Below are 19,178 nucleotides of genomic sequence, written 5' to 3' on the forward strand. Positions count from 1 at the left end.
AAAAAAAAAAAAAAAAAAAAAAAAACAAATCAATCACAACCCAACAATTAAAAAACCACAAGAAACCGCCTAAGATTCAACCCTGTTCCAGAAATTCAAAATTGAGACAATGGGGGAAACAGAAACAAAAGGAAATCAAAGAAGAACAGATCGAGAAGCGAAATTAGAAGGAGGAAATGGAAGAGGAAGAGAAAGAGAGAGAGGGATTACCTGCTGGTGAGTGCCTCTCCTGGGCTTCGCGAAGGGGAATGGAAGAATAAAGGAAAAGACGAGTGGAATTTAGGGGGTGGGTTTGGGTTAGGCTTTGTTGGGTGTTCTTCGATTTTGGGTTTTCGGTAGTTATTCGGAGCAAACGCAATGAACGGATGACAGAGAAGCAAACGCGGAGCAATGGCGGAGAACTTTTCTTCTCCTTCCCCCCTTTGTGGTTTTTTTTTTTTTTTTAATTTAATTTAATTTTTTATTTTAATGAATTTCTAATTTTAAAATAAGTAATTATTGGGAATTGTAAAGCAAAATAGCCAGAAAATTTGTGGTGGATATTTACTTTTGTTCTAATGCTTTTAATTGCTATTTATTTCATTGACTTAGTTGACTTTAATTTTAAAATTATTTTACCCTCTATTTTTAATTCTAATTATTATAAAATGAGAGCAAAATATTATTTTTTTTTTCAAAAAATGCCGGTAAAATAATTAAATATTAAAATTTCACGAAAATAATAGGGGTCGAGATTTTTGAAATATCTAAATGATAAAGGTAGTTTTTGGTAAAAGACCGTACTTATATCAACATACTCTCAATCACATTAGGAGTATTCGTAGGTTAAGTTAGGTCGGGTTAAGACATTTTTTAGACTCGACTAAATTATTCGAACGGTAAATTTTTTTACGCTTATGTGACTAAAGCAGTCTAAAGAACAAAATTGAAAATTATAAAAGAAACAAAAATAATTAAACAGTATAGCAATGACCCCGACAGAAATACCGATAACGGCAAAATACCGACCCTCGATAGAAATCTATGTAATAAATAGCGATATGAATAGTATAACAATGACCCACGTTGTTTTAGAATATCGATACCTGTTGCACGTCCTAGTTTTCATGCAAAAGTTTAGTAAATTTCTATGATTAGGTTAAGGATAATATTGTAATTTTCAAACGAATGAGAATATTTTCAAACTATTGTAATTTGTAAACGAACGAGAGTATTTTTTAAATAGATAGGCTAAGGGTAATATTGTAATTTTAAAACAAATGAGAATATTTTTAAACTATTGTAATTTGTAGACAAACCAGAGAATTTTTTAAATAGACAGGTTAAGGGTAATATTGTAATTTTAAAATGAATGAGAATATCTTCAAACTATTGTAATTTGCAGACAGACGATAGTATTTTTTAAATAGACAGGTTAAGGGTAATATTGTAATTTTAAAACGAATGAGAATATTTTCAAACTATTGTAATTTGCAGGCAAACGAAAGTATTTTTTAAATAAATAGACCAAGGGTAATATTGTAATTTTTAAACGAATGAGAATATTTTCAAATTATTGTGATTGGTAGAGAACGAGAGTGTTTTTTTAAATAGATAGATCAAGGGTAATATTGTAATTTTAAACGAACGGAACTATTTTTCAAATAGATCGATAAAGAATAATATTGTAATTTTCAAATCTACTAAGATTATTTTTCAAATATATGTATATATTAACATCTCCAACTGAATTGCGAATCCAAGTAGAGGCTACATATATGTTAAACCCCGTTAGTTCATTCCTCAGTCGGTGGCGCTGCTAAACCCCCTGCCTTTCTTCAAGCAATGGCGGATGAGATAAGTTCTGACTATGGCGATGCCTTTAATCGGCACCCCCAGTCTCCTTTGATCGTCTTGAATCAAACGAGTTCTGCCTTCAGGATCTCTGCCGATGACAGGAAGCTCCCTTTGATCGTCTTGAATCAAAACCAGGAGTGTGAAATGATGAACAGTTGGAGTTCCGCTTCTGCCGAAGAGAATCCAGAAATTTCAGAATCTTTTGTGGAGAAGATGGTCATGTGCGATTCGGCTTGTGTGTCTTCTGAAAACAGAGTAAACATGAGGAATCAGGTGTGCAAGATTCGGAATCTTGATGTGGAACTCAGAAAAGAATCTCTCAAGGTTGACGCTGCACACGATTTTGAAATGCTCGGTGCCGTGGAAGATGTTAATCAAGAAGTTGTGATTGATAGAGTAGAGGAGAAAGATTTTGCAAGAAGTGTAGTGAGTTTTGATGGAAATCAAGATTGTATGAGGGAAGAACTTGTTCAAGAAGTTCGATCAATCGAGAAGTTGCTGGATAAAGAAATCGATTCTCGGAGCATCTTGGAAAAGAAAAAGAAATTACTATCGGAAGAAGATGAAATTCATGTAGACAAGGGAAAGAATCCCTCTAACTCAGGAGGGATCGTGGATCAGAAGATTGCCGATCAGCAAAATGATTCTAAACACATGAATTTCCTGAGACGAAGTCATTTATCTCTCAGAAATTCATTGAAGATCGAAGTAATAGACGAGACTGCATTAGTTGAACCAATTCATGTTTCCAAGATTGGAAACGGAGAAGGGATTGGTATTGTTTGTCCAACAAGGCCAATGCAGATCAAACTGGACAAATCCCATGAACCTGACAGAGGAGGGAAAAAGGCTAAAAGATCGAGGAGGAGGGCAAGGGAAGGCAAGGTATGTGAGATGCATTGGAGCCTGGGGAATGTGAATGAACATCAAAAGAATGTGGAAGGAAACAAGATAGTGTATTCCATGAAGGACATGGAAGCACTGAGGTTTGTGAATGTTGCAGAACAGAGGAGACTGTGGAAAGCTATATGTAAGGAACTTCTGCCCATCGTGGCAAGGGAATACAGTAGCTTAACAAGCTCGAATTACCCTATGAAGATAGGCTCCACCTCTGATCCTAGGCAGCATTTGGTGAAGAGAGAAGAAGCCCCTTCGATTATGAGTAAGTATTTCTGTTTATGAATGAATGATGGGTCTATAACGGAGTTGCTTATGAAGTTTGGATTTGAATTTCCTCTCTGATAAATATGAAGTTTGTTTATGAATGGTTGCTTAGGGTTCTTTAGATTTTGAAGTTCTTTAGATTCTGATGGTAAACCACGTTTTGAGTTGAAGATTCTGAGCACCAACTTGTTCATATTTGTTCCTTGAAAACGAATGCTCTTGATAATTTGTTGTCATGGGTTTATGGTTTTGATTGTGTCATTTTGATGGTTTGAATTTGTGTTGTGCACAGGTGTTGTTGCTGCAAGGGGAAGATGGAATCATATGAATATTTTTGTGCATTGAAGAAGGGTCTAAATCAATCCAACTAAAGACATTTTGTGCATCAAAATCAACATGTTTTGTCTGTACAAATATACAGATTACATCAAATTTCTGTTCCTTTTTGTATAGAAATGGTTACAGTCGCATTCTTTTGTACATGCTGCAAGCTCAATAATATGGTGCTAAATAATATGAAAGAAATCATTTCTTTTTTACTAGTAGTTTGTGCGTAGTGATTTTGTTCTCTCTCTTTATTTAAACTAACATCAAACCAACCAAATCGTAAGTTTATAAGTTCATGAGTTCATTAAAGTTGAACTTGGTAAAATGAAATGGTTGAATAATTGAAAAATGAGATTATCCAAGAATACACATTGAATGCTAAAATTATGCATTGAGTTTCTGGAAGTAGAACCATAATAAAAAAAAGTGTTTGAGTTTCTGGAAGTAGAACCATAATAAAAAAAAGTGTTTGTGTGATTGTTCTAAAAGAAATGAAACAAAAGATACGGTAGAACTAGGACACTTATTGTATGAGGTCTACCCAATGCTAGATGCAGAGGTACATAATAGATCGATATGAACATCATAAACTGTCCCGTAATAAAACTTGTTGTTGTTGATACTTTCTTCTCGATTCCTTGGCAACCGAACACAAATTTTGTAGCATCGAAACCCTCTTACAGTCCTAGTGTAAGTGAAGATGGCGATGATAATAAATATTACATTCCTAACCTTATTTTAAATGGAGACCTTCCACTATATATATATATATCAATCTCTGCCTCCCAACAAATTGGGGGAAGAAATGCAAATTAGTAAACCATAAAAATCTGACCATATCCTTTTATCATTAATGTAAATACAAAGAATGACACCAAGAATTTTGAAAATTAGCAACTATAGAATGTTCAGCTACAACTCACAATTACTCTTTACACAAATGAAATATCAAAACCCAAAAAGAAAATGCAAAAAAGAGTTTATGTTTGTTTCTTAGTTCTTTATCTTTCCTTCATTTTTTTTTTCTTTTTTTTGGGATAACAGAGTCCTCATCATTATCAACTGCGAGAGTGTTATCTACTCTTGCCATCTGAACAAAAAATTGGGCCTCCAAGCAAGAGTGGTTTACAACTTACAAGTTCATCTGCCAACGGATTTATAACCTCCCTTCTCAAACGGGAACACGTCTACCCCGATATTTGTCGACGAACTGCAATATATAAAGAAACACATAAATCTGCAGTCCAGAAAAGTTCATGATGTGTAATCGGAATTCAAACAAAAACTTGAATGATGCTGACTGATTTGGACCAGTGGAGATTTAACTAGTCCATGAAAGTAAATACAAATGCAAACTAAGAACTTAGTACGGCATGATGCAACTAATATGTTCGCTATTAGTATAGCATTTGGAATCATTGCATACACCAGGGAAGAAGTATTGGCCATGATGAGACTGATAGAAACTTGGCTATAACTCCATTGTGGAATGGGAAGAAGATAACCTTAACCTTACATCATCACCTATACCTATACTCCCCGTGAGGAGCGCGCGCACACACACACACACTATGTTTATAAAACTTGTGTATCAAATGGACTCCATTAAATCATCCGCTACTACCACCCATCTAATCGTTCACACTTGAACATAGCACTTCTAATAGAGACCTCTGGTATCCTTACAGCTATTTTCTGGAATCAAAGCTTCTAGTCGCCATAATGATAGCCCAAATATTACAAAATTGAGGTATTTTGTGAGACCCCAATGCCCCCACCTTACATTATCACCTAAAAATTTGCGGTCCCCAAAAATTTTCTCTTTTAACCACTTTTATTCTTTTGCCCTTCATCAATCATCCTCCACCCATTAGCTGAAACTGCTTGTTGCAAGAAACCAAGCACACCTTCAATTGACATTCCTCCCCTTCTTACCCTTGTTCAACTTTCCCTCTTTGATATTCCAGTTGTATTGGGGGGTTTATCATTGCCTTGTATATAAGAGGTTGCTTTTGTAATCATTTCCACTTCATCTTTCCCGTAAATTTTGTTTTTTCAAAAAAAAAAAACATGGAAGGAAAGACAATTGGTGCAAATTTCTTTCTGTGCTTTTCTTAAAATATATTGTAATGCAACTCCATTGAAAATAATGGTACTCCATATGAAACAACTAGTTTTCTCTTTAAAGAAAAGGATCATAAAGGGGAAACATTTTCACTGTGTGTAAAACTGATTCAAACAACTGATTAACATTACTAAAGAAGTACAAACTAACCGATCTGACAAATGGTTGCTGGAATAACCATCCAAGAATAGGAATTTTCTGAATAAAGACTGCCAATGTTGGCCAGAAGCCACTGCACAGCATAATTTATCAGCATTTAGCGCGACCAAACATTAAAAAGACATACACACAGATCAAATTATGGAAAATGACCATATATATCCAACAAACCTGAAAAGGACAATGAAACCATATGTTTCCAATATCATGCCAAAAATTGGCCATCCTATGATAACAAAGAAGAACCCCAAACCAAAAGAAATTGTTCCCTGAACAAATAATGATACATACATCGTCAATAAAAAATGCATGCACATCAAAATTCAAAGAACAGGCATGAGGGAAAAGTCTCACAAGCATGTCTAACCTTAAAATTTTGACGTTTCATAAAGAACTGCATGGTTGACTTGAGTCCAATGGTGAGAGTTACTCCTGAGACGAACAGGATCTGGTTCAGTGAATCAAAAAAGAGAGGTGGTGTTAAGAGTTTACATTGGAATGAAACAAGAATTACAGATCTTAACACGAGAAAAATATAAATTCTACACTTACATTTCCCATAGCAAGTAATCCCTTGTCAAAGAAGAAGATAATTCCCAAGATTGAGAAAAATATCCCAAATCCTGTAAGTCCTAGCCCAATCTCTGCTTATTTGCAAATCCATCATTAATGCCAGTACGAATGAACAATTCATATAAGAAACAGAACAATTAGAAAAAAATCACATAGATGCCCTCCTTTATACATGAACATTGCCAAAGTAGACGCACAAAATCCAACAAAATATGCTGCACAGAATATGTGCCTGAGACTCTAAACAACCTAGGACTAACAAATGCGCACTAATCTTAGATATTGAGCATGACCATAATGCAATTTCAGCACATTCCAGTTCCAAGAATTAAAGCAAAGACGAGAAACAAAAATACTAGATTAACGTCATTGCATCGCCATTAATTACCACAGCGCGATTCACCATATTCAACCCCATAAAACCAACCGAACATTCTGTTCCAATATTCAAATATCAATTAACAAACAGAATAAAACAATAAGATTGTAATCGTCAAGTAGCTTAATCCAAAACCAGCAGCTAATTACCTCAAAGGAGAAACCGATCCACTAAACAGGATATAATATATTCCAGCAAAAAAAAAAAATATGCATAAGAGAAATTAAACATTAAACTCACTCTTGCGGTCATTCATTTCGAAGGAAACCATATCTGCTGAACAATATAAATTCACCTCCCTGCCTTCACTGCAAAAATTTCAAACGAAAAAAAAAACTAGTTGATCAATCAAGCTAACAAGCAAAACAGCTCCAATCGACAAAATCCTAGGGTTAGCGTAGCAAATTGAGAAAAATCGAACAAGATCTAGAAGAAGCTCAATCAATCAATCGGCCAGGGTAGCAAAGAACTAGGTTTCGACAACAAATCTAGGAAAAACCTAGAACATAAGAGATAAATAGAAAGTGAGAGAGAGATAAGGAGATTTACATGTATGAAATCAGTTAGAGCAAAAGAGAGAGCGCCAAATTGCAGGGCGGTGATGCTTGAACAAGAAGAACGGGATCAAAAGAAGTAGAAACGAAGAATTGAAGGCGTATGGATCTTTGATGACGAGTTTGGGGAATGATGTTCGAGTAGTTGAAAGGAGAAAGAGAGAAGAACCTGAAGTGCAGACAGAAATGGCTGAACTCTAACACGACGAGGAGAGAAATGCAGGCACGTGCCACTGCCACATTTCGATCCGATACTCTTATATATATATATTAAATAAAATTATAAAATTAAATAAAATTATAAAATAAAATAAAAAATTGTAAACTTGGAGTGGAAGGAATGATGGTTTGTAACCAATGAAAAAGCGAGGAATGGTACTTAGAAATTTAATTGCTATTGCTGCCCTTTGAATATTCCATTAACTTCATTAGGAAGACATCGACCAGACATCGACGGGCCGGACAAGCGAATTCGATTGAGCTCCTTAGTATGATTTTGCGTCGGGTTTGGTTTAGCCACCAAAGGCATAAGTGCTCTCCCGACACGAAAAAGCTTGCAAACGTGTTCGCGAGTCATTTGATGTTTAGGCATCGACAATAATCCTTCTGTGTGTCTTTTTTACTTCGGCGGGACAAGCGAATTCGATTGAGCTCCTTAGCACAATTTTGCACCAGGTTTGGTTTAGGCACCAAAGGGCACAAGTGGTCTCCCGACGCGAAAAAGCTTGCAAACATGTTCGCGAGTCGTTTGATGTTTAGGCATCGACAATAATCCTTCTGCGTGTCTTTTTACTTCGGCGGGACAAGTGAATACGATTGAGCTCCTGCACCGGGTTTGGTTTAGGCACCAAAAGGGCATAAGCGCTCCACTGACACGAAAAGCTTGTAAACGTGTTCACTATTCACAGGTCATTTGATGTTCGGTTTAGTTTGGTGAACGATTCTTCGTCAATTTTTTATGTGTAAGACCAATGTAGAATAAGAGGATACTATTAGTTACTGTGAATTTTGGAGGGTACGAGGTATACCTTAATGTCAACAGCGTTCGGCGCCATTTTAGCTGTGCAACGACGGAGCCGGCGGCTTTGCCGTCTCATACGAAGTCCAGGCAGACAGACAGAGCTTCCAGTTCACTGACTCTAAGGGCTAATGGACACCGCAACGGTCCGCCACTTTCTTCCACATCCTCTCACTCCCGATCGCCATAACCGCCGCCTCCTCCTCTACCGCCTCTCCTCGCCGAAGCCCCAACGACTCTTCACTACGATCTCCTGCTTCAATGGCCGCCGTCGAACTCGCTGGAAAAATAAGCTCCAAACGATCAGCATCACCCGCACTCCTAGAGTTCCCTCCTCCTCCTTCTCCTCAGAACGGAACTTCCAAATCGCGATTGACATCGACAAAGTCACCGCCGAAGTCTCCTTTTTCTTCTACTACATCTACTATCTTTCCCGTTCCAAAGTTCGCCGGTTTATATCGTCGGGATCGGACGCTTTTGACGACTTGCGGACATTGGTTGCCTTCGATCATCAGAATCGCATACTGACCATCTCGTGTCGGCATTCCACTGCGAAGTTCCTTGGTCAGTTGGTGCTATTGAGCATCGTTGTGCACTTTGTAGTTAAGGGCTTGATTGGGATCGGATCTAGTTTTTTCAAGAAATTTAGTTCTGGACATACTTCTCCTGTGGTGAGAAGGGACCGGAGCCTCGGTGGAAAAGAGGTGGCTGTTGGTACTGGGAGTAGTGTTGTAGCGCGAGGTAAAGCTACGGCTTCATTGAATCTGACGGATGTTTCAGACGAAGTATCGAAGAATGGGGTTCGGGTTGGAGAAAGGTTGCCAAAATGGTGGCCTCCAGCAGTTCCCAGACAGATTACCACGGCGAATAGGCAGGAATATCAGGATGAAGCTAACAGATTAGTCCGAGGTTAGTACACAAAGATTTCGTATATGTTAATTACCTTTTGAATTTGAAAGGATCATGTAATTTTCCGACTCCATTAAGCATGATCCCTGTAGTAACTAGTTGTTTCTGTATCTGCTGGCAAAAATCTGTGTTAAACTTTTCGCATTGCCATAAACTGAAGCAAAAATCTGTGTTAACTTTTCGCATTGCCATAAACTGAAGCTGAACTTACCCACTTGATTTCCAGCCCTCGTGGATAATAGAATGAGTGGGCGGGATTTCATGGAGGATGATATTGTTCAAGTGAGTGCTGTTCTTTAACTACAATTGATGAATCTTTTGTAAACTAATTTTATGGTATACTAATATCATCCTTTTCTTCTATTGTTCATCATGCCTCCTACTGTGCAACTATTGAACATTCATGAATTTTTAGTCAAACACAAAAATAAGTTATAGGAAACCGGATGGAATTACTGGAATGAGAGCATTGAGGACTTTCAAGAACGTACCTATAAATGAAGAAAATTAACACTTTACCTGTTGATTTGTTTGCCCACTTGGTTAATCTTTTTCTACTTGTTCGCTAATGTATTTTGTCATTAATAGTGCGTAATTTCATCCATATCATGATACTACAGGCATCTTTGGTTGCATTTGTTCAATATCCACGCAATCTGTATGAGATCTGGCTATACAGATGTATGACAAAGCTAATTACTTCTATTTTGTGTGTCATTTCTGAGAGATTATGTCCGGAATTATTATGTGACATTCCTTACATGATAATGCATACTATGCATTCAATGATTTTAGTGCTTAGTACCTCTTGGCATTAGGTTTGAGATGTGCTGTAATGTTCATTCTAAACATGAACAGAACCTAGCTGATTCCAGCTTTCACAATGTAAAAGTCAAATTTAGAATCATTATGATCAGTTCTTTAATATTCCATTAAAAGTTACCAGATTTCCGAGGTTAAACTTTCATTCGTTTCGTTCTTATATATATATATTTTTAATCTTCGTTGCTAATTCTTTTATGGTCGTATTTATTGTATTTGTCTTTTTCTCTTTTTCATGCCCTTTGGGTGTTTGTATCCTCAAACCTTTACTCCATTTTATTATATCAATAAGAAGTGGTTTTTTGTTAAAACAAAAAGGAATTCTTATTGATATCACTTTGACCGAAACCAAATAGCCGATATATATTGAAAGATAAAAGATAGGTCTAAAGCCACCAAACAATTGCCTACCTTGATCTTTACTCTATTATACCAAGTCCCTCTCAACAAACTCCTTAACGAATTAGTAACATACCCTTAATATCCTTATAACATTCCTAATTGCTTTCCTGTCGTTAAGCAATCAACTTATAGGACATGATGAGTTTGGAATATAAAAAGGAGACGGGTCAACTACATCAGTTATAGCTCGAAAAAGATTTGGCTAGATTATGGTATTGATTGAAATATGCTTTTCTAGTCTATGATAGTAATAGTTAAGACCTCACTACTCACAGTCATTCTAGGCATATCTTGTCTGCTGTAATGAGAAGCATCTGTAAAGATTGCCTTAATAGGCATATCTATTGACAATTTAAAAGTGATGAGCAAATCAATATTTTAGACTAGTATTCAATTCTCCAAACCATCATTTTATTTTTTCTTCCATTGGGTTTGATGGGAAACTTTCACTTATGAATTACATTGTCAATTTTGGCTGAAATTTCCATCATTTATAGCGCTGGACTTTCCTTATTGCCATAGCTGATCTTTTTATTATTGCCTGCACTTCTCTTTGCCTGAATGTATGAGCAGTTGCGTCAAATATGTAGGACATCTGGAGTAAAAGTTTCCTTCAACACCGAAAATATGTGTGATTCATTCTATCGAGCATCAGTGGACTTTGTTTTAAATATCTATAGCAGGTAATTTTATACTGTTGCTCCTTTTAATATGTATTCTATAGAAAGATGAATCATGCTAATTTTCAAATTCTAGTTCTGGATTTTATTCATGTGATCATACTGAGATCTTTAATGTTCTTGTGATTGTAACTTATTTACAGGACTCCAGTGCCCCCTAACTCAGTTCTCATTAATGGCGAGGATGGTCCAAATTTTGTTGCTGGGCTTGCTGAGGATATTGGCATTGAGAATGTTCGTGCTGCCAGGATAGTTTCTGCTGCTGTTGCTGCAAGAATGCGTTCATGCTTTTTACAGGCCTGGGTAAATATTTTATAATATCCGATGATTTCATTATATCAAATGCTTGTGTCTTTTTATGTGAATGGTAACTCTCACATTATTTTTGCAAGAACCTTGTCATGAGAAAACTTACAAAGATGGAATTATGTGCAAGAATTTAAAACTATGTTGGTTTTTTTTTTTTCTTTAGCACAAGATTGTTCGAGTTTTATTTCTACTAGTATGAAGAAATTTCAATTATGTGCAAAAACAAAATTTAAAATCTTGTGCATATTTTGTATTTGGAATTTGAAAAATGAACGGAACTATGTAAACCATCACTTAGCCTGTTCATGGGGAAACTTTCTGTTTTTCTCTTTGATGTTTCTTCCCTGTAATATGTATGGTTTCTTATACAATGAAGAGGTTCTGCTTAGTCAATTTTATCACATCATAGGCTCTAGTGATGCAAGACAGACAATCTGAAGCAAATGCAGAGTTGTTGAAGATCTGTTACATCATCCAGATATTTCCTCCTGAGGAATCCTCGGTACGTATTCTGAACCTTCATAATAAACTGTAGATACTCAAATTTTCTGATGTTATCTTCGTTGGTTCTCCAGCCTGAGATGGAGATGTTGACTCTAGGCTTGAAGAAACACTTGAAGGTAGAACAGAGAGAAACATTAATGAATATGTTTATTGGCGTTTGTGGTAAAGATAGTCATAGAACTGCTGCAGAAGCTCTTGGTTTGGTATGTTCTAAATCCCCTCTTTCTCTCTCTCTAATTTAAAGGTCTATTGTTGCTTGTAGAGGTGTCTTTCGTACCCACTTCAAAAAACTTTGTTAGAGGAAGATCTACCTTGGTCTTTTGATGCATGCGCATAGGTATACAAATGGCTCATTAATTTCTTTGGTTGCACATGATTCATCATGCAAGTATAAACACGATGTTTCTGATTTGATCTTTCATGAAATTTTGAATTTGGGGAGAACTTAGTCCGTCATTTCTTCCATCCTCACTTTCTCACGACAGTTTGTTTCGTCTTCCTTTTTTATCTCATGGTTTCTGGACGGGTTTTATTTTCTTCATGTAAATTCTGCTTAGAGGAGAATTAATCCATCATTTCTTCAATTGAATTGACTGGGGCTAAACCTCTTAAAAATTTCTTCCTCTTTTTTTTTTTTAGTTCAACATGTATGGATTCAGAATGAGGGATGAAAATTTGGTAGGTACAGAATGTGGAATAGAAGGACGAGGTTCAGAATTAAATAAGGAACATCTAATTTAGAAGGAGACTCCTTTTCACAATTCTGAAAAATTAATCCAAAACATTCAACATAAGATTCAAGTCTATGCTGATTGTAGTTCCCAAAAGTCTATGCTGAAAAATTAATCCAAAAGTTTCACAATTTCTATGACCATACGAGTAGTTTCCATGCTGATTGTAGAGTAACCTTTTAGAGTTTCTTTTTGACATTTGTACTTGGTTGAGTGAATCTTGATTTAGGCTCTTTTACACCGAGGTGGTGCATTACTTGTAAGGACGACTCCTAAACAATAGACCAACAGCTACTATGTCTAACTTCCTTCAACGAACATTTTGTTCTTTGAAACAGCATGAATCCTAGCCACCATCTTCAGCATGAAACAGCATGAAGTTCTTTTTTTAGCTTCAAATAAATAGAGCTTTCATCCAAAGTGACTTGAAAAAGATTATAGAACTTCCAAGTTTCTCATATTCTTTATTTATTTACAGTTTGTGGGTGTTGTTTTTTCGGTTGTTTTGAGCATTTCTTTTGGTTAAGTTCGACCACGTTGCTGCTCTATCTGTGCCAATTTTGTGAATTTTGTTGTTGGAATTAGGTTTTTTTTTTCCTTCGTGTTTTATTTGTTGCAATTTGGGTGATCCTATCATTTTTCTCTCTGATTTTTTTTTTTTGTTTCCCATCATTTCTTTAATATAACATTTAAATTCTAACGTCGCACATTGCACGTTGCTATATGTAAGAATGTTTATTTTCTCTAGTTCCAACAATTTTGAAATTGAGGAATAGAATTTTTAAATAACGGTCTTACTCACTAAGTTACGTTCGTATTAGTATCTATAAATGAAGTTATTAATGCCTTATCTGTGAAACTCTGATCGGTTTTCCATTCTTTATGTGATTGATACTAATCATTGTTTATCTTTACCATAAGCATGACTTAGCGATATCAGATGTGTACTCTTTCTACTACCCTATACGTCCGAAGTTCATATACCCATATTCAAAAATTATTGTCTATATGTTTGATGATGGCTGGCATGTGTTATTCATCGACGATGACCTTTTTCCCTTCTTTTTTCCTGAAGGTACTTCCTCCAAATGTTGGCAATTGATATATAATCAAAGCGTTTGCACCTGGAGAAGTCCATTTCCAAGAGCAGTATCTTACAAATCATAACCTTTTATTAGTAATTATTGCTATCAAGTTTGGCATTTTCATTAATGGGTTCATCCATCCAATAACTAATTAATGTGTATTATGAATCACGAATATCAAGATTATGAATGTTGGTGCTGAAAGTTTTCATTTAATGTTTGATTGCATCAAAACAAAAAGAATATTAAGCGTTCAAACTAACTTCGATAAGTTTGAACTTCGATAAATTATTCGTGCAGATATTATCTACTTTAACCTGTTACATATCATCATTAGTCTCACGATTTTAGTAAGATTGATAGACTAAACCAGCGGTTACATTACTATTATGTTTTGTAGTTATGTTAGATATAATAGTAATAATTATTTAATGCTTTTTTTCGTAGTTATATTAGACAATAATAGTAATAATTATGGAATGCTTGCTTTATTTTTTTGAATTTTATTTTAGGAAGTCACGTCCCTGATTTCAGTTGGATTATATAAAGAATAGCCTCCTACACAGACAAGGAAGAGATCACTCTTCGAGTGTTTTACCCACTTCAGAATCTACGCCTTTAGATAACAAAATAAAAGGCGTATGAAAGTAATACTCTAACCGTTACGTCAAGTAGGTCAAGCTGTTAACTATCGTGTGGGAAGGAATTGCTTGGAGCAATCCTTGTGTGCATTTTGAATTGTACTCGTTGTTTTGTTGCTCGTTTTATATTTAAAAAATACCTTTAAATTTTTTAAAAAGTTCAAAAAGCTCGAACGGTCCCCTCTAAGTTGAAGGGTATTATTGGAATTTTGAAAATGAGATTTTAATTTTTTTTTTATTTATTAATTTAGTTTTTTGACCGACCATTTGAAGGAAAATGAAATTATTTTTATTTTGTTTAAACGAAATTGATTTCCATTTTTATTATACATATTTTTAAAATTTTTTATTTTTGGACTGTTTGTGTGGACAGGACAAGATGAAATCATTGACTAATCTCTTGCAGAAATATCTTTTGGGTGTTCAACGAAGTGGACCTTCTTTCCTCCGATCACTGCAAATCTGGAGGGTCAAAGAAGACAACAATGGCGGAATTCCTGTGGACTTTTGCCGTGCAGGAACTGTTGAAGAAGACGGCGAGCCTTGCAGCACAGCAAATAGGTTTGGCATGGGGTTTCAAGAAGGACCTCTTGAAGATGAGAGACTCTTTACTCATGCTTCATGCTATCCTTCGCGATGTGGACAGAATAAAGTCAGAGTATCCTGAAGTGAAGCCATGGGTGGAGAAGCTTCAAGATATTGTATTCGAAGCCGATGTTTTACTCGACGATCTTGCTTATGAACGTCTTCGACGTAAGGTGGAAACCGGAAAAGATGCGATGGTACGTAATTTCGTTTCACTTTCCAAAAATCCTCTCGTTTTTCGTCTCAAAATGGGAAATAGAATTAAGGCGATTTCTAGAATGTTGAAAGAGCATTATTCTGCGGCGAGTGTTGTTGGACTTGTTGCTATAACATCCAAAGAAACTGAACCTGATCTTAGTCAGATTCATGAGACGGATTCGTTTCTTGACGAGTTTGGAGTAATTGGAAGAGATGAAGAAGTGTCGGAGATAGTGAACAAGTTGATTGAACTTAGAAATAGTGAAATGCTGTCTGTTCTACCTATTGTTGGTATGGGCGGATTAGGGAAAACAGCTGTGGCCAAGCTAATCTTCAATCATGAAGTGATTAGGGGGAATTTTGATAGAACTATATGGGTGTGTGTATCTGATCCTTTTGTTATCAACAAGATCTTAAGAGCAATTTTAGAAACTCTTAATCCCAATTCTGGTGGATTGGAAAGTAAGGAAGCTTTACTCCAAGAGATCCAAAAATGGTTGCAGGACAAAAACTATTTCCTTGTATTGGATGATGTTTGGAATGAGAATCTTAGCCTCTGGGATGAGTTAAAAGCTTGTCTGTTAAAGATTACTCGAAAATTCGGTAATGTTGTTGTTGTGACTTCTAGGAGTGAAGAAGTTGCAAAGATCATGGAAACACATTCGTGGCATCGTTTGAAAAAGCTATCGAATGATCATTGTTGGTCTTTATTTGAGAAATGTGCATTTGGAAGTGATTCACCAACAATTCCAAAGTTAGATATGATCCGAAAAGAACTTGTCGAAAATTTTTGTGGCATACCGTTGGTTGTGAAAGTGTTAGGAGGAACAATGAAATTATATAAGAATTATGAGAGATTACAATCTCCATTGAAATATTTAACGAGAATTCCGTTGCAAGATGAAAACCGTGTTTTATCCACAATAAAACTAAGTGTGGATCGCCTACCATTGCCTTCATTAAAACAATGTTTTGCCTATTGTTCAAATTTTCCTCATGACTTCGAGTTTAGAAAGGATTCACTTATTCAAATGTGGATTGCACAAGGATTCATTCAACCACCTGAGGAAGTGAATGTAACAATGGAGGATGTTGGAGACAATTATTTCAACATTTTGTTATCTCTGCTCCCTGTTTCAAGATGTTGTCAAGGATAAGAGAGGAAGAGCTGTATACTTTAAGATGCATGATTTTATACACGACGTAGCGTGTGCTATTTCAAACGATGGAAGAAAAAGAACACTTGATTCTAGTAACGAAGATCCTAGAAAGTTGCACATGTTAACATTTGGTCGTCATGTGTTTCACTCTGAGATTGCAAACTTTACCTACTTGCGTGTTTTAATTACACATTCATCTTATTTTATACTTGAATTACCAAATTCAATTGGTTCGTTGAAGCATTTGAGGTACATTGACATTTCAAATTCTTCAATAAGTAAGCTTCCCGAATCTCTTGGTCTGCTTTATAATTTGCAAACGTTGAAGCTTGGAAGATTTATTCAAGATCTTCCAAGTAATCTGAGAAACTTGATCTGCTTAAGACATTTAGAATTCTACACTGATCCTTCAAATCAGTTTAAGCAAATGCCTCAACATTTGGGTCGATTGATTCAACTTCAAACATTGTCTTGTTTTATAGTTGGGTTACATGAGGGATATAAGATGGATGAACTTGGATCTCTGAAGAACCTTAAAGGTAATTTAAGCCTCTATTGTCTGGAAAGAGTAAAGAATAAAAAGGAGGCCATGGCTGCGAAATTGGTGGAGAAGGAGAAAATTTTTCATCTAGAATTCCAATGGGGTTGGAAACATGAAAGGGAAGGTGATAATTACAATGATTTAGATGTTTTGGAAGGGCTTCAACCACACAAAAATCTTCAAGCCTTAAGAATTCGAAACTTTGCAGGTGAACTTCTACCGAGTAGAATTTTTGTTGAAAACTTGGTCGAGATATATCTACATGACTGTGAGCGATGTGAAACGTTACCAATGCTTGGGCAGTTACCGAAACTCGAGGTACTCGAAATTCGGAACTTACCTAGTGTAAGAAGAATTGGGGACGAATTCTATGGGAATTATTTCAGAGAGAGGACTTTGTTCCTGAACTTGAAATCATTTCATATCTTTGAAATGAAAAATCTAGAGCATTGGGGAGAGATATCATGTATATCAAACTATACCATGTTTCCTCATCTTGAAAGTTTGAGCATTATTTGTTGTGGGAAATTAATGAACATTCCAAATTTTGTTGTATCTTATTGCAAGAGGTTGGAAGGTGATGATGTTACTTCGAGGACGTTTCCGAGCTTTCGAGGTTGTGGAAAGCTTAGATCTCTAAAGATTTTGGGATGCGAAAACTTGTCAAAACTACGGGACGGGTTAGAATTCTGCAGCTCTGTTGAAAACTTGTGGATAAGTTATTTTTCAGATCTGAATTTGCAGAATATGCGAAGCTTGTCTTGTTTGAGTATAAGAGATTTTCAGAAGTTGCCTAATGGGATTGCCAGCCTACTTAACTTGAAAGACTTGAGTATTCATGGGGACTTGAATGTTTATGATTGGGGTCCTCTCATCCATCTCAGATCACTTGAGAATCTTGTGTTGGTTCACTCGGGAAGCGATGCAGCACAACTTCCTCAAGAACTCGAGCACCTCACTACTTTGAGATCACTGCATATTTCGCATTTTGACGACGTTGAAGCTTTACCAGAATGGTTCGGAAACTTTACGTCTTTGGAGATATTGAAGCTTTATAACTGCAGAAATTTGAAAAACTTGCCTTCCCAGAAAGCTTTATCGAATCTCGTCAGGTTAAGTAGTCTACGAGTTTATGGATGTTCGCAGCTTGAACTCGGGACAGGTTGTTTTGAACAGGTGAAAACCTCCAATGGGAGCATCAAGTTTGTACAAGAAATCCATACCCCCTTTTACTGGTAAGTTTTTCTTGACAAAAGAAAAAAAAAAAAAAAAACAGCAAATTTTCAATTTTCCATGCTTATACAATTGTATGTTAATAGAGTTATTTATGATATTTTTGTATGAATTTCTTATCTCATTTGTTGAAATAAAAATAAAATAAATCACTTAATTTTTAAAATAATGAAACCCGAGGCTAAGTTGTATTTTGCAACTGTTGTAGCACCTCATCCGTGTACGATATTTTTTATCTTGATAAAAGGATTTTATCACGAGGATAATTCAGTTCATTCTTCGAAGGAATATCAAACCTAAGACTCACCGGTGATCGTGTTGTGTTAATAGGGCTTTACTAGACCCCATCGCCACTTAACTCATTGGAAGCACCATCACGTCTACAAGAAAATATGTTTATCTATCCACATTACAATTTTTCTTAACAATAAATTCATTTGCATTTGGGAAGTAAACTTTGGTGAACTCCATATAGATGGCAACGGTTAAGAGGCAAACGTTTGCAGATAAATTATGAGGTATCGACTCACTTAAATTTTAGAAAAAAAATTTCGTGAAAAAATCTTTAATTCTTTTAAAAAATTCAAAAATACATTTACCGTTAGTACAACGTTACAAGAATACTCATGAACTCTTCAAATAATATTAAACGTTTGCAGATAAATTATGAGGTATCGACGATATTGGTCCATAGATTAACAATAAAATATTTTTTAACTTTTAAAAAATAAAAATAAAAATAATATATATATATATAATTAAAAAATTTTAAAATAAAAATCGGATCAACGGTATGGTCGTCCAATAATTCTATCGCCTTGGAACTTAGACGCGCACCTCTATAGCCATCCAGTCGGTCTCGGCTGTTTGCTAAACCCTTACGGGATACGCCTCTCCTGTTCTTCGCAGCAGCTTTCAACAGGTTCGTCTATGTTCTTTATCTTCTCATTTCGATTCAATACAGATAGCATTTTAACACTCTCGTGCCCTCATCTTTACATTCCACTACAGTCTTCTGCTGTGCCGCTTTTACATGCTTGTGAATGACTTGCGTTTTAAATTTTATTCACAAATTGTGGATTCGTGAGACTATGCATGGCTTGCCACTAAATTGGATCAGTTCTTCCTCTACCTGTATCTAACTCATTTACGAGGATGGATTTGTGTTAGGAGATGGATCCTAGATGGGTTTGTCTCACCGTTTATTATAAAAAAAAAAAAAAAAAAAAAAAAAAACCCAAGG

The 19,178-nt window shown here is 35.7% G+C and overlaps 6 protein-coding genes across 15 annotated transcripts in view; 4 read left to right on the forward strand and 2 right to left on the reverse strand.

The window, feature by feature from the left end:
* The window catches only part of LOC111457961 (PTI1-like tyrosine-protein kinase 3), a 4,808-nt gene extending 4,382 nt beyond the window's left edge, over positions 1-426 (reverse strand). The window contains exon 1 of the mRNA XM_023100425.1: positions 211-426. The gene's annotated coding sequence lies outside the window, so the exon portion shown is untranslated. The remainder of the gene's footprint in view (positions 1-210) is intronic.
* Positions 427-1,753: 1,327 nt separating this feature from the next.
* Positions 1,754-3,537, forward strand: LOC111457800. Of its 3 annotated transcripts, XR_002713012.1 has the most exons (4): positions 1,754-1,871; positions 1,944-2,998; positions 3,293-3,399; positions 3,431-3,537. XR_002713012.1 is itself a non-coding variant. In XM_023100198.1 (2 exons), the coding sequence occupies exons 1-2, from the start codon at positions 1,825-1,827 to the stop codon at positions 3,343-3,345; spliced, it is 1,227 nt and encodes a 408-aa protein (XP_022955966.1). In that variant the 5' UTR covers positions 1,754-1,824; the 3' UTR covers positions 3,346-3,537. The 3 variants fall into 3 exon arrangements, 1 of the variants encoding a protein (XP_022955966.1); XR_002713011.1 differs by having other exon boundaries at positions 1,754-2,998; XM_023100198.1 differs by having other exon boundaries at positions 1,754-2,998; positions 3,293-3,537.
* Positions 3,538-4,143: 606 nt separating this feature from the next.
* On the reverse strand, positions 4,144-7,381 carry LOC111457992 (vesicle transport protein GOT1-like). 3 transcript variants are annotated; one of them, XM_023100471.1, is made up of 8 exons: positions 7,287-7,355; positions 7,113-7,167; positions 6,804-6,871; positions 6,164-6,255; positions 5,979-6,059; positions 5,783-5,880; positions 5,603-5,684; positions 4,144-4,537 (listed from the first exon to the last, which is right to left on the reverse strand). In XM_023100471.1, exons 3-8 carry the CDS (start codon positions 6,832-6,834, stop codon positions 4,499-4,501), a joined length of 423 nt encoding a protein of 140 aa, XP_022956239.1. In that variant the 5' UTR covers positions 6,835-6,871; positions 7,113-7,167; positions 7,287-7,355; the 3' UTR covers positions 4,144-4,498. The 3 variants fall into 3 exon arrangements, with proteins under 3 accessions (XP_022956239.1, XP_022956240.1, XP_022956238.1); XM_023100472.1 differs by lacking the exon at positions 7,113-7,167 and having other exon boundaries at positions 7,287-7,381; XM_023100470.1 differs by having other exon boundaries at positions 7,113-7,364.
* A 752-nt stretch (positions 7,382-8,133) lies between these two features.
* On the forward strand, positions 8,134-13,793 carry LOC111457588. Its single transcript, XM_023099879.1, has 7 exons — positions 8,134-9,044; positions 9,271-9,326; positions 10,842-10,951; positions 11,092-11,251; positions 11,667-11,759; positions 11,833-11,964; positions 13,568-13,793. The coding sequence occupies exons 1-7, from the start codon at positions 8,267-8,269 to the stop codon at positions 13,592-13,594; spliced, it is 1,356 nt and encodes a 451-aa protein (XP_022955647.1). The 5' UTR covers positions 8,134-8,266; the 3' UTR covers positions 13,595-13,793.
* Positions 13,794-14,591: 798 nt separating this feature from the next.
* On the forward strand, positions 14,592-18,387 carry LOC111457584 (putative disease resistance protein RGA3). 2 transcript variants are annotated; one of them, XM_023099874.1, is made up of 3 exons: positions 14,592-15,000; positions 17,270-17,937; positions 18,266-18,382. In XM_023099874.1, the coding sequence occupies exons 1-3, from the start codon at positions 14,704-14,706 to the stop codon at positions 18,291-18,293; spliced, it is 993 nt and encodes a 330-aa protein (XP_022955642.1). In that variant the 5' UTR covers positions 14,592-14,703; the 3' UTR covers positions 18,294-18,382. The 2 variants fall into 2 exon arrangements, with proteins under 2 accessions (XP_022955642.1, XP_022955641.1); XM_023099873.1 differs by having other exon boundaries at positions 14,592-17,937; positions 18,266-18,387.
* Positions 18,388-18,756: 369 nt separating this feature from the next.
* Positions 18,757-19,178, forward strand: part of LOC111457587 (protein WHAT'S THIS FACTOR 1) — a 6,222-nt gene continuing 5,800 nt past the window's right edge. For 4 of the 5 annotated variants that reach the window (XR_002712969.1, XR_002712970.1, XR_002712971.1 and 1 more), the window contains exon 1: positions 18,757-18,857. The gene's annotated coding sequence lies outside the window, so the exon portion shown is untranslated. The remainder of the gene's footprint in view (positions 18,858-19,178) is intronic. The other variant, XM_023099878.1, reaches the window with a different exon arrangement.

The sequence above is a fragment of the Cucurbita moschata genome, unplaced genomic scaffold (genome assembly GCF_002738365.1).
Source record: "Cucurbita moschata cultivar Rifu unplaced genomic scaffold, Cmos_1.0 Cmo_Scf00020, whole genome shotgun sequence".
In the NCBI taxonomy this organism is placed as follows: domain Eukaryota; kingdom Viridiplantae; phylum Streptophyta; class Magnoliopsida; order Cucurbitales; family Cucurbitaceae; genus Cucurbita; species Cucurbita moschata.